The sequence below is a fragment of the Trichosurus vulpecula genome, chromosome 3, assembly GCF_011100635.1.
Source record: "Trichosurus vulpecula isolate mTriVul1 chromosome 3, mTriVul1.pri, whole genome shotgun sequence".
In the NCBI taxonomy this organism is placed as follows: Eukaryota; Metazoa; Chordata; class Mammalia; order Diprotodontia; family Phalangeridae; genus Trichosurus; species Trichosurus vulpecula.
The window spans coordinates 291,588,836-291,603,363 of NC_050575.1; the positions used below are offsets into that span (position 1 = coordinate 291,588,836).

The window sequence follows — 14,528 nt, forward strand, 5'->3', positions numbered from 1 at the left end:
ACTTTCCCTACATAGATAATAAGGTTTTTGAAGGCAGAGAACCTTGTGTGTTTTTGTTGTACATAAAAATAACGTGCTAACCTGAAATGTTGGATAGCCTCTTACGGCGTCTTTGTTTTGTTCCCCAATAGTATTATGCCTACCTGTACTCCTATGTGATGCCTCAGGCCATCCGGGATATGGTGGATGAGTACATCAACTGTGAGGATATCGCCATGAACTTCCTCGTCTCTCACATCACCCGGAAACCCCCCATCAAGGTGAGGAATTCTGAAGAAGGAGAGGACAGATGTGTGGGTAGTCCTCCTAAACTCCACTTAACACAGTCTTGGAAGTCAGGAAACTTGTTTAGTTGCTGAAATCATTCAGTCCAGTCTTGCAGAAACCACTTACTCCCAGTTGGTTGCCATTTCTATTTGGCTAGTTGTGAAGAATATTGGCTTTTAATTCTATACTGAATGAAGGGAGAATAAGCAAGGGCTATGTGGGAATGGGTGGGTAAGTTGTTTTCCCTGATCTTCTACCTGTCTAAGGTAGGAGTATCTGCCTCTTCTTGACATCACAGAGAGACAACTATGTGCACTCCATGAAAAGACTGTATCCTTGTAGATCTTGTTGCGCTATTGTCATATTCCTCTGGGATTTTTCCCATTTCCTTCGTTGCCTCACTTTTGAGAAGTATGTGATTTTTTTCCCCCTAACCAATAACATTTGATGTTTGTGACAGCGCTTTTTTTAAAAAAAAATTATTTATTTTTAGTTTACAACATTCAGTTCCTCCAGTTTTTGAGTTTCAAATTTTCTTCCCCTTCCTCTCCTCCCGCCTTGGCCCACCCAAGAAAGCATGCAATCCAGTATAAGTTCTACATATACCTTCACACTAAACATATTTTCACAATAGTCGAGTTGTGAAAAAGAATTATAACCAATGGGATGAACCACGAGAAAGAAGAAACAAAACAGAAACAAAAACAAAATAAAAAAAGAGCAAATAGTTTGCTTTAATCTGTATTCAGATTCTGTAATTCTTTCTCTTGATGTGAATTGCTTTTTCCGTCATGAGTCTGTTGGAGTTGTTTTAGAACCTTGCATTGCTGAGAAGAGCCAAGTCTATCAAAGTTAGTCATCACAGATACAGTTGTGATGGCGCTTTTAAAGTTTGCCCCACACTACACGTGTTATCTAATTTGATCCTCGCAGTGACCCCATATGGCAGGCAGTCCAGGTGATGTTATCCCCTTTTTATGGATTGGGGGATCTGAGGCTCTGAGAGAGAAGTGACAAAACTAGTCAGTGTCAGGGGTAGGGGGCATTTAAACCCGACTCCTCCTGACTCTGCGCTCAGTGTTCTCTCCACTCCCCTGGCGACTCCTCTGATTCCTGCCTCTTCAGCCTTTGTGGGCTACGGTGGTTGTCAGTGCTTCAGCTCTCCCTGTTGGTTGGTCTGAAAAATTGTCAGAGGTTCTTGGAGGACGAGGGCAGGAAGAGGAGGGGATAGATTATGCCCAAGACTGCAGTGACAGCAATTTTTTTGGGCTCTTCCATGTTCACTCTGTCAGTCCTGGCATTATCAGCCAGTCACCTGAATTGTTTCCCACTCTTTTATACCATCTTCCATTCTAGTCATAAAACATTGCTAAAGGGGTTAAAGATGTCATGCTTCCAACACAGAGTGCACAAGTATAGATTCTAAAGAGGCTCCATTAAATTTGGGATGGCTTTCATCTGGGAGAAAACATAACTTGTGATCCCTATAGATGAGCCAGCCTAGAATGGGGTAACTCAGGTGTTTAATCGTCCTATAAAACCCAGGCTCTGAGGGAGGGAGATTTCAGATGGGAAGAAGCAAATGGAGGTATCAAGCCTGAGCTGATAGTCTGTGATGCATTTCCCAGGATGGGGTTACTGATTTTGCTTTTAAGAAATTGGGAGAGTGGGACAATCTCTTCTAATGCAACCTCTTTGTAGTATCGATTGCTATTCTTTTCTTTTACTAGGACCTTATTCCTTCTATTGGCTATTGCATCTGCTTCCCCAGGCATTCACTTTTTTTGCTTTGTAGTTTGCCAGTGGCCACTGAGATTCAGATGATGCTGTTGGTGGCCCCAGTCATTCCCGTGTCCCATGTAGTAGCTGGTGAATTCTAGAGTTTGTAGTCAGTTTGTCTGGAGCCTGTGGACTGCCGGAACCCTAGGCAGTCTCAGGGTTGGTAAAAGGCTCTGGTTTGTGGAAGCCCCAGCCTCATTGTTTATTGAATGAGGCTAGGCCAAAGTCTGTTCGCTCTGAATATTCCTTTCCAGAATGCCATGCTTACCTAAGAGTTCTCAAGGGTCATGGCTTTGAGATTAGACTTTCCATTACTGTGGAGCCTGTGACCTCTTCCCTCTTGGACTTTCTAATCTGGATTTTTGCCCCTGATTTACTGCCCTTTCTGGTTAGTTGCTTCCCTACTATGTTGCCTGTTTCCTTCTTGGTCCATCAGGGGCTTGTGATTTTGGTGCTGTAGGCACTCCTTTCCACCCAGGCAGATTACAACATATCTATAATTTATAGTCTAGAGAGTTGCCTGTGTCTCAGAGAAATTAAAGCAAGAATAAGTACCTTATTTCTCTGGGGCAGAGAAATGAGCAGATTTATCAGAGTCAAGATTATTTATTTGAGAGCAGCGAGGTGGTGTAATGGATAGGGCAGGAAACTAGGACTCAGGAAGACTTAGGTTAAAATCCTGTCTCAGACACTAGCTTTGTGACCCTGGGCAAGTCGCTTTTCCATCTGTTGGCCTCAGTTTCCCCATCTAGAGAATGGTGTTGATAATAACAACAGCACCTACCTGATGAGGTCATTGTGAGACTAAAATGAGGTAGCGTATGTAAAGCGCTTTGCAAACCTTTAAGTGCCGTGTAAATGCCAGCTGTTGTGAGTTCTGTCCTCCTTCAGTTTGTTAGTGCCCCTAAGTAAATGAGAAGATGTGTGACCCTCATGTGGCTTACATTTCAAAGGAAAGGAGCCTGGGCTAAGTCCTTATTTTCTTATGCAAACAATCACAACACATATAATTGAATCTTAAGGCTGATGCTGAGCTAACAAATTATTTTTCACTGAACTATAAAGAGCACTGATTTATAATGCTCTCCTTGTTGTGTTCGTTAGCACTGGTGTTAGTTAATTCAGTGGTAGAACAGAATTTTTAGACCAGCAGGAGTTAAGTTCTCTGCCTGGGTCAGACTGAAGAAGAAGAGATTGGGCTCCGTGTAGTTGGTCACTTAAAGCTGCATCCTCCTGTAAGCCTGAGAAGCCTTGGACACCTTCCCCCCCCCCACTTCTGGGGATTTCAGTGCTCTCACCATGGTTTGCACCCCTAACCTTTGTTCTTGCTTGTTTTTATCCTCTTGTCAAATTTAGACTTTGATTTCTATTTTTGCAGCCCTGCTTTGGTGCATAGACTCAGGTTGATGTCTGTGCACCTTGTATTGACAATTAGAACTGTTCTGTACTTGGCTATAATGTAGATGAATATACATGCATGTGTCATGACCGATCCATCAACTGCTTCTTGTCTTGTGGCCCCACACTGTTGTGATTGACATTCAGTTTCCTGCTGTGTTATTAGAATCTTTCCCTTGAAAAGTGAACGTTTCAAAGTGCATTGGTAGACCTGAGGTGAGCGAGGGAATAGCAGCCTTTTACTTGAAGATAACAAAATGGCTGGTGCAATCACGCCGCCCTTTCCAGTTCTTTCTTTATTTTTTCCTTACATCACTAATTCCTGGACTTTGGCCATGATGCACACGGCACTCTAGGGACATTTTGCTAATAGGGTAAAAGATAATGGCTCACTATGCTTTTCAGTAACATAATACCTTGGCTCAGGGCTTGGCCCAAAGTATTGATGGACATCATATGGATTTTTTTCTTACTTTTTTTTTTTAAGAATAATTCCTATTTCAGTTGATCATTTGAATATAAGAATCAAGCAAGTTAGGTTAACTTTCATCAATAGTGTTAGTCCACGTAAAAACGAAAATATCCAAAGAAATTTAAGTATTTCAACTGAAAACAGCTTAGTTAAATAAGATAAGCATTCATCTTCTTTTTATGGTTGCACATCAGTTGGGAAATCAGAAGGGGAAAAAGAAGAAAGGCTACTGAAGCATCACCATGACAATAAACATAACCTAGGGAAGGAGCTTTCCATCCAGGTGCTGCCACTGCTGAGTAATAAATAGGCTAGAAAATCAGCGTAACCATTGAATGCCAAGATTTGTCATGATCCGTCCATGCCTGTTTGTCACCCGCATGCACTGCATGGCTGTGGCAGGGGTAGTGGAAAATTAGCTGGTGTGTGTAAAATGTGCTGAAGTTTGCCTCATAGGAGCCGTTGGGGGGTGGGTTTATCCCTCTTGTAGACATGGAGAAACAGGTGAAAACAGTCCAAGCTGGGTTTTGGTTCCAGGTCTTACCTGACTCCAAATCCAGGACTTCGTCTGCTCCTACCTCCCCTATTACCCTCTGGGATGATTCACAGCCCTCTTGGGGGACACATGATAGTAGATGTGCTGTATCTTTAAATTTTCTGCTGTTTTGTATTTGCTTGGGCAGACTGTCCTTTCAAATAGGACATAGATATTCATAGTACTTTATTATATAAACATAGTTAGGTGCAGTTAGGTGATGTAGTGAGCAAGAGCTCTGGGCCTGGAGTTAAGAAGACCCGAGTTCAGATTCAGCCTCAGACGTTTACTAACTATGTGACCCTGGGTAAGTCATTTAACCCCATCTGTAAAATGGGGATCATAAAAGCATTTACATCCCAGGTTGTCATGAGGGTCATATGAGACAAGGTTTGTAAAGTACAGTGCCTGCCACATAGTAGGTGCTATAGAAAGGTTTATTCCTGTCTCTTTTCCTTAGCTTCATATGCTAGCCTATCTATGTCTCTGTTGAGAAAGCTAGTTAATTCACAAGTGGGTTATGTGAGTGATTCTTGAGTCCTTTCAAGGATCCATCACTTCTCTGGTGTGGGTCCCCTTCTGCTGCTGTACATCACAACCTTACTGTAATTTGGTTGACACCCTTTTGAGTTGTTGTGGCTGGAAAATGCATCCTTCTGCAGCCATTGTGGTGAAGAGCCCCTCTGGATTTAGGGAGGCCAGTTCTCTAATGACACCATCCATTGCTGAGTCCATGAAGCCTCTCCCACTTGGAAGAGATTGGACTCAGATCCCATAGCTTTTGAGAACCCGGGGTGCCGTTGGATATGCCATCGAAGGAACACTGGAGCAAAGGAGATGTTTCTTAGGAAAAGAAAAAACTGAATTTGTTTCTGAGTCTTTTTCAGTTCTTACAGGTAAATCTGGGTGGGGGGGTGCATCTAAAATCAGTATCTTTTTCAAACCAAGAGCCCCCTGCAAATCGCCGAATCTTTAGAACTTAGAATAACCTTAGAATTCATTTAGTCTGTTTCCACTTCCCACGTTCATAGGCTCATAGATTTAGAGCTGGAAAGGACCTGAGAGTTCATCAGTTCCAGCTCTTTCATTTTACAGATGAAGAAATGGAGACCCAGGGAGGTGAACTAATTTTGCCCACGGTCGCACAGCTGGTTAGTTTCGGAGCCGTGACAAGAACCCAGATCTTTTAACATTTTTAGACAATCTTTCCACTATAACAAAGTATGATATTCTTTCAATTTATAGGCGCCTGGATTAATTCCTTCATGTTGTAGGATATTAATTTCCATTAACTCCTTCTTTTTAAATATGTTTACCATATCATAGTATCAGTCTATTATAGAATTGTCTTGCTTGGGAAGCAGGCACAGGATTTGTCAGGAGACTGTGTCGGGAGATGTAGCCTTGAATGCCAATTTGGACATTTAGTTGCTCTGTGACCACAAACAAATCATCAGAGTCTCTTTCTCTATAATGGGGATGGGTTGTTGAGGAATGTACTTCGTAAGCTTTAAAATGCAAATACATACATGTGAATGGTGGTTGTTATTGGAAAGGTGTAATAAGCTTTCCTTCAGTTTATAAAGCGCATTTACATACATGGTCTCATTTCAGGACCACCTTGTCTAAGTACTTAGTGCTTATGTGACTGACTGCTTGCTGGTAGACAGGGGCAGACATTCTTAGGCCCATTCTAAATATGAGGAAATGGAGTAACTTGCCTAAAGTTTGTGTTTGTAACCAGACTGTGACTTCACCAATAGAAGGCACTCCCTCCCCCAATACAGAGATGTGCTGGCTCTGCAGCAGGGGATCTTAGAGAGTTGCCTCACATCATGCTCCTAGTAAATGATTGCTCCGGAAGTAGAACTCAGGCCTTTCCCCTCAATTCCACAGCCAGGGATCAGCTAGTTCTTAGTTTAGTGCCTCTTTTTATGACTCACTTCTTCTCTTTTTTTTTAAATTTAATATATTTAGTTTTCAGCATTGATTTTCACAAGAGTTTGAATTACTAATTTTCTCCCCATTTCTGCACCCCCCTCCAAGATGGCATATATTCTGGTTGCCCTGTTCCCCATTCAGCCCTCCCTTCTGTCATCCCACTCCCCTCCCATTCCCTTTTCCCTTCCTTTCTTGTAGGGCAGGATAAATTTCTACAGCCTGTTACCTGAGTATCTTATTTTCTAGTTGCATGCAAAAACTTTTTTTTTGTTGTTTGTTTTTGAACATCTGTTTTTAAAACTTTGAGTTCCAAATTCTCTCCCTTCTTCCCTTCCCACCCACCCTCCCTAAGAAGTCAAGCAATTCAACATAGGCCACATGCGTATCATCATGTATAACCCTTCCACAATACTCATGTTGTAAAAGACTCACTGTATTTTGCTCCTTCCTAACCTATCCCCCTTTATTGAATTTTCTCCCTTGACCCTGTCCCCTTTCGAAAGTGTTTGTTTTTGATTACCTCCACCCCCACCTGCCCTCCCTTCTATCATTCCCCCCCCCCTTTTTTTATCTTCTTCCTCCTTTTTTCCTGTGGGGTAAGATACCCAATTGAGTATGTATGGTATTCCTTCCTCAGGTCAAATCTGATGAGAGCAAGATTCACTCATTCCCCCTCACCTGCCTTCTCTTCTCTTCCTACAGAACTGCTTTTTCTTGCGAGATAATTTACCCCATTCTGTCTCTCCCTATTTCAATATATTCCTCTCTCATCCCTTAATTTTATTTTATTTCTTTTAGATATCTTCCCTTCATCTTCAACTCACCCTCTCTCTCTCTCTCTCTCCATATATATATATATATATATATATATATATATATATATACACACACATATATACATATACACACACATACATATATACATACATATACACACACATACATATATACACACTCACATATACGTATATGTACATAAACATATATACATATACACACACATACATATACATACATACACACTCACGTATACATATATGTACATAAACATATATATATATATATATATATATATATATATATATATGTCAGCTACCCCAATACTGAGGTCTCATGAATCATACCCATCATCTTTCCATGTAGGAATGTCAACAAAACAGTTCAACTTAGTAAGTCCCTTGCAATTTCTTTTTCTTGATTACCTTTTCATGCTTCTCTTGATTCTTGTGTTTGAAAGTCAGATTTTCTATTCTGCTCTGGTCTTTTCACTGAGAAAGTTTGAAAGTCCTCTATTTTATTGAAAGTCCATATTTTGCCTTGGAGCATGATACTCAGTTTTGCTGGGTAGGTGATTCTAGGTTTTAATCCTAGCTTCATTGACCTGCGGAATATCGTATTCCAAGCCCTTCAGTCTCTTAATGTAGAAGCTGCCAGATCCTGTGTTATCCTGATTGTGTTTCCACAGTACTCGAATTCTTTCTTTCTGGCTGCTTGCAGTATTTCCTCCTTGATCTGGGAGCTCTGGAATTTGGCGACAATATTCCTAGGAGATTTCTTTTTGGGATCTGTTTGAGGAGGCGATCGATGGATTCTTTCAATTTCTGTTTTGCCCTGTGGCTCTAGAGTATCAGGGCAGTTCTCCTTGATAATTTCTTGAAAGATGATATCTAGGCTCTTTTTTGGATCATGGCTTTCAGGTAGTCCAATAATTTTTAAATTATCTCTCCTGGATCTATTTTCCAAGTCAGTGGTTTTTTCAATGAGATATTTGACATTGTCTTCCATTTTTTCATTCCTTTGGTTCTGTTTTATAATATCTTGATTTCTCATAAAGTAACTAGCTTCCACTTGCTCCAGTCTAATTTTTAAGGTAGTATTTTCTTCAGTGGTCTTTTGGACCTCCTTTTCCATTTGGCTAATTCTGCCTTTCAAGGCATTTTTCTCATTGGCTTTTTGGAGCTCTTTTGCCATTCGCATTAGTCTATTTTTTAAGGTGTTGTTTTCTTCAGTGTATTTTTCAGTATTTTTTTGGGTCTCCTTTAGCAAGTCATTGACTTGTTTTTCATGGTTTTCTCTCATCCTTCTCATTTCTCTTCCCAATTTTTCCTCTACTTCTCTAACTTGCTTTTCCAAATCCTTTTTGAGCTCTTCCATGGCCTGAGACCAGTTCATGTTTTTCTTGGAGGCTTTTGGTGTAGGCTCTTGCACTTTGTTGACTTCTTCTGGCTGTATGTTTTGGTCTTCTTTGTCACCAAAGAAAGGTTCCAGAGTCCGAGACTGAATCTGGGTGCGTTTTCGCTGCCTGGCCATGTTCCCAGCCAACTAACTTGACCCTTGAGTTTTTCAGCAGGGTATGACTGCTTGTAGGGTTAAGAGAACTATGTTCCACACTTGGGGGAATGCACCAGCTCTGCCACACCAGCACTCCTCCTTCCCCAAGAACCCCCAACCTGGACTGGACTTAGATCTTCAGCAGGCTCTTCCCTCCTGCTCTGATCCACCACCTAATTCCTCCCACCAGGTGGGCCTGGGGTGGGAAGCAACTGCAGCTGTAGTTCTGTAGCTGCCCCACCTCTGCTGCTCCCCCCCCCCCCAGGCGATAGCCAAGCCACGATCTCCTTCCGCTCCTGCAGCTTTTCCCACTAACCTTTTCTGTTGTCTTTGGTGTTTGTGGGTTGAGAAGTCTGGTAACTGCTGCAGCTCACTGATTCAGGGCGCTAGGGCATGCTCCACCTGGCTCCTGGTCTGGTTGGTCCGCACCGCCCACGCTGGGCTCTGCTCCGCTCCGCTTCCAGCTCTGTGCAGGATAGACCTTACCCAGAGACCATCTAGGCTGTGCTGGGCTGGAGCCCTGCTTCCCTCTGCTATTTTGTGGGTTCTGCAGTTCTAGAATTGGTTCAGAGCCATTTTTTATAGGTTTTTGGAGGGACTCGGTGGGGAGCTCATGCTAGTCCCTGCTTTCCAGCCGCCATCTTGGCTCCACCCCTCTACTCACTTCTTCTCAAAGTGATAAAACTGTATTCCTAAAATCAGTTGTTTCACAGCTGGGCTGCCTTCCTTCTCCTGCTTCTTTTCCATACCCTTCCTTCTGAGGGTAGTCCATCTTCCATCTTAGCTCCCACCATAGCTATGGGGCCAGTGCTACCCAATTGCACTGTTGTTACAATGGCTACCTTCACTGAAACCTTGGGAATTAATGGCCTAAAAGGGCCCCTCCCCCATCCATGATGGAGGATCAGATGACCTCAGGCAGGAAGCCTAAAAAATATAGGATTGACTTGAGCAAGGAGTTAGGTTGGTAGATGAGGGAAGAGGAGCATGATGGACCGAAAACATCTTGCCTATCATTCTTTGGGTTTCTTACATCAACTAAGAATTTTACAAGCCATTGTTAAACTAAATAGCCTGACATTTCCTGGAAACTGTGATCCCAGAACCTCCTGGGAAGACTACTCATCTAAAGAGCTTTTTGTGTCTAGTGGGGTCATATGCATTGGATGGCTTTTTGCCTGTGGTTAAATATTGGCTATCCAGGAAGAGGATGTAAGACTAGGAGACAGGCAGAGAGAGAAGTGCGGGAGGGGTGCATTGTGTGCTTGATGCTGCTCTTATCTCACTGCTTTTCTAATTGAGGAAGGAACTGTAGGGGAGCCAGTGAAAACACCCACAGCTCATTGTTAGCTTGAACTGGAGCATCCATGTATGAGCTGCTAATGAGCCTGGAGCTGAACTCCTGGAAGGGGGGTCTTCTCAAGAGACAGGCAGGATGAGCACAGTCGATTTCCAAATCAGAAGTGAGCAACTGGAGCAGGTCCTCACTGTTGGCTAGTAAAAATAATGCTGCTGATGGCTTGCATTTATAGGATGCTTTTTAGCTGTGTGAGGATCAAATATGGCAGTGCTTTGTAACTGAGAAGTGTCGTAAAAACGTAAGCCATTTTCATCGTTAGCCCGCAGAGTCGGCTTCTGCAAATCCTAATGCTGGAGGAGTTAAGGAGAATGTTATCTTATGGATAAAGAAAGAAACTCGGGCTAGAGGCAGCGAAAAGAACGGTGAACAAAGAGGCAGGACTCAGATTCTAATCCTGGCTCTGATCCTTCTTAGCCATATGGCCTGGGACAAGTCCCTTGGGCTCTCCAAAGTTAAGTTACTCCATCTGTGGAATGGGGGAGAACGACAGTTGCTGCACCTTCCTTGTGAGGTCTTTGGAGAGAAGGAGCTTTGAAGGAAACCTTGTGCAGGGAGCTCTGTCGATGGACAGGCACCTTCTCTGCAGCTTATGCTCCCAGCATGTGGTCCAGGGGAATGAGGGTTGTGACTTGTGCAGGGCTATCCTGCTGGGATGTGTCAGAGGTGGACCTTGAACTCCCTGGGGTCCTGAGGCCAGCTTTCTACTGTATCTGGGCAGTTAGGGAGCTGCCTCCCTTGCACACAACAGGCACTGTGCTCAGCTGTATTAGTATTAGTAAGTGGCAGACCCAGGACTCCAAGGCAGGAGATCTGAGTCTGGACCCAGGGTTCTCTGTGTTGTCAACAGGCATTGCCTGCCCCTCGCATTCTACACAGTGGGCCATAGTTACCGAGACACACACAGGGTGGATTAAGGGCATTTTAAGAAAATCCTCAGTTGGGGATAGGTGATTTTAAACTGAAGCCTGTGATCTTGTCTTTCTGTCCCTAGGTGACTTCTCGATGGACATTCCGATGCCCAGGGTGCCCCCAGGCCTTGTCCCATGATGACTCCCATTTCCACGAGCGGCACAAGTGTATCAACTTCTTTGTCAAGGTGTACGGCTACATGCCCCTGCTGTACACACAGTTTCGGGTGGACTCCGTGCTCTTCAAGACCCGCCTACCCCATGACAAGACCAAGTGTTTCAAGTTCATTTAGAGGCACCTGGGGATTGGGCGATCAGATCGTGTGGAGGAAGGGAGATGGCACTTGCAGGCCGGAGGGTTAGGAAGCCTTGTGGACATCCACCAGCTGGGTGGTCCAAGCTGGCCACTGCTGAGGAAGGGGGCCAGCAAGAGTGGAAGGGAACATCTGCCTTCAGTCTTGATGCCAGCCCTGCCCAGGCACATGCGAATACTGGGCTGCTCCCTGCTAGAGCTTTGGTTAAGAGATGCCAGGGTTCCACCAACAAGATATTCAGTAGCTTACACTAAGGACCATGGGGCTCGGGTTAGTCATTCACTGAGTATGTTAGCCCAGGACAGCTGGTTTGTGGTTTTCATAATAATAATAATGGTTATTATTATTTAAAAAGAAAGTGTTTCAGGTTTGCCTCCCAAGGCTTTTATATACATATATATATACACACACACATACATATATATATGTATGTTTGCACACACACACACACACATACATATATATATAGATATATCTTTGGGGACTGAATTTTTGCCTGCCTCACTGCAGGAGAAGCTGCAGGCTTCAGAGACCTCCTCTTCTTAACTTGGATGGAGTTGGTTCCCAACCTCACATCCTCTCTCCCCACCTCAGGCATCCTCCGTCATTCCCGAGGGATGTCTGTGTTGAAACAAGTTAGGGAATGGGGTTTTCCTTATCACAGCCCATGCCTAGGCCCATCCCCAGCCTCCTCCCCTTCTCCTCCCTTCTGCTTTCTAAGCCAAGACTGAACACGGGGAGGAGCAGTAGCTTGCAGCCCAATTGAGCTGGCCCTCCCAAACATCCTTCCTGCCTCAGTGTCTAGAACCTCTTGTCATTTGACTGTTGTCCGTTGCCTTCAGAATCACCTGCAGTCTTGCATTTTTGGATGAGAGAAAGGGAAAACTGGTTGTTTCAGCTGCCAGGTGCATCTGGAGGGGTTTTTAGGATGGCTCAACTTGCCTGAGTAGCAGGCCTCCTTTCTATACCCCGGCTGGCCGGGGTGTCCCACAGTGAGAAGTGGGACTGAGACCCTGGTAAAATTGGTCTTCCTTTCCTTGAATGGATTGTCGATTATCTGGCCATAGGGCATTTAAATAATTTGCATTCTGTAGACCCTGAAGGAGACCAAGGTGGTTCCAGGGCCCATGAAACTTGGAAGGAACTCTAAGAAGGAATGGGGAACATTCTGGATCAGTTTGAGATCCCAAGGGCTGCCTTATAACTGACCTGACCTCCCCCCCTCTTCCTCAGGTTTTCCAAAGTGGTGATGTAGACCCACATTACTACCACCAGCCCTCAAGTCCAGACCTGGGCTAAGCCTGAAGTAAACCAGTCTGAGTGGGTTGGGAGCTGGGCACAATTTCTTAGGGACTCGGCTTATTCTATCTAACACTATATCCAGACCTAAGCCATGTGGCCCATGGCAGCTGAACAGGAAGCTTGAATTTGGCTCAACCCTCCAGTCATGCTCATGCCTTAAACTAGTTCCCTGACCCCTGTCCCTTGTTTCCACTGAGTCCCTTCACCCCTGTCCATCTGTACTTGCTGTGACCTCCTAAAGTGTCTTCCTGAAATTGGGGCGCTCTCTCGCTCTCTCTCTATTTCTCTCTTCGTCTCTGCATCTGCAGCCTCCCCCACACAGGCTTGAGCTGCCTTAGTTTCAGGCAGCTCTCTTCAGAGGAAGCTGGGGACCAGTGCCTATCACCCTGACAGGGATGCTCCTAGGATTTCAGTGCTTCCCTCCAAAGGTTCACCCCAGCACCTCTTCTTGCCTTTGCCATCTCAACAAAATCACATACAGACTTTGGGAATCTGTCTCGGCAGCCCAGCCAGGAGTGATGTCAGCTGCATAATCATTCACTTCCAAACTCCCCAGTTCCTCTTTCCCCGATTTCTTACTTTAATCCTTGTAGCCATGGCTTTCCTTCCTTGGGAAAGCCGGAGAGTGTGGTATTTTGAGTTGTGATATGTAGCTGCTACTTCTTTCTTTTACGTGTGAGGGGCTTGTGCATTGGTTTACAACAAGGAAGGAATCACCCAGTCCATTAGGTTTACCTTTAAGAGAGACATCCATTTTGACAGGTCATAAAATACCATACCCAGAATGCATGGGCAGCTCTAACAGGCCGAGGCCTAATAGTGGCTGCCATGAGAATTTTTGTTGTCCCTTTTTTTTGGGGGGGTGGGGTGGGATAGAGGGGATAGGGGTAAGACAAATCAGAGGAGAGCCAAGGACAGACGTCCAGATCCAAAAGGGTCCGCTCTGTTAACAAACACAGTCTCGTGCCAAGAGGAGAGACCCTCTGCCTGAACCGACAAAGAGCTCGATTCCGGCATCTTGGATTGTTTCAGACCCCAAAGAGTGATGTATTCTTTTGGAAAGGGAGAGGGGTTGGATTAGAAACTCAGTGGCCCGGGTTTCATTTACTCCTGGAGAAATCCCAGTGTCATTTGCATTTACTCTTGTTTCCATCTTGCCTGAACAAAAGAAGCATCTGGACCTCTCATGGTGTGAATTTCCTTGGCTCTGCTACTCAAGAAAAGGTACAGATTTGTCTTAACACCTGGTCTGTGCTACAGGGGCCTAGAAACACCCTCAGTATTTCACTGGCAATTTTGCTTCTCACCCCCTGTGAGCAGCCTGACCTGGGCTGTGGGCATCCTTCCCACCCCCTGCTCCCCAAGTGCTCACAGTGCCATTCTGAGCTTTTATTTCTCCTTGTAATGATTCTCCATCCCGTCTGGTCGGGACTTCATCCCGTGGACTACTCACTGAACCTCACACAGAGGAACAGTGAAGGAGGGTGGTATGGTCCTTTTTCTGGTCTGACTCCCCGTGACACTTGTGGGCTCACTGCTCAAGGAGCTGCTCCTGGTTTGAAATGACTCTTAAAGGGAGAGGGGAGACCCCTTTTCCATACACACCCCTCCACAATCATGAGCACAACGATCCTATGTTGGATTTTGTAAGAGGACAAAATAAATGGAGAATTTAATTCAAGTAGCCTGGCAGTTGTGTGTGATTTGCCTCAGAAGAGAAAAAAAGCGTGTCCCCGTTTTGGGGTCCCCCACAAGATGAGAACATCAATGAGTAACTGATCTTAGGTCACCAACGGAGAGGAGAGCTGGGAATAAGATGGTAGACTTTCCAACTTAGAACTAAACCTATTATGGTTCGGTTTTTAGAACTGACAGTGGGCAGCCATTAGGGAGGTTAGCAGAGTGGGCAAAGCAGCTGGGC

The 14,528-nt window shown here is 44.5% G+C and overlaps 1 protein-coding gene across 3 annotated transcripts in view; it reads left to right on the forward strand.

Moving 5' to 3' along the window:
* Positions 1 to 14,288, forward strand: part of EXTL3 (exostosin like glycosyltransferase 3) — a 95,195-nt gene extending 80,907 nt beyond the window's left edge. For all 3 annotated transcript variants that reach the window (XM_036750463.1, XM_036750462.1, XM_036750461.1), the window contains 2 exons: positions 132 to 260; positions 11,075 to 14,288. In XM_036750463.1, coding sequence (XP_036606358.1) covers positions 132 to 260; positions 11,075 to 11,284 — 339 coding nt within the window. In that variant the 3' untranslated portion in view covers positions 11,285 to 14,288. The remainder of the gene's footprint in view (positions 1 to 131; positions 261 to 11,074) is intronic.
* Positions 14,289 to 14,528: the final 240 nt, after the last annotated feature.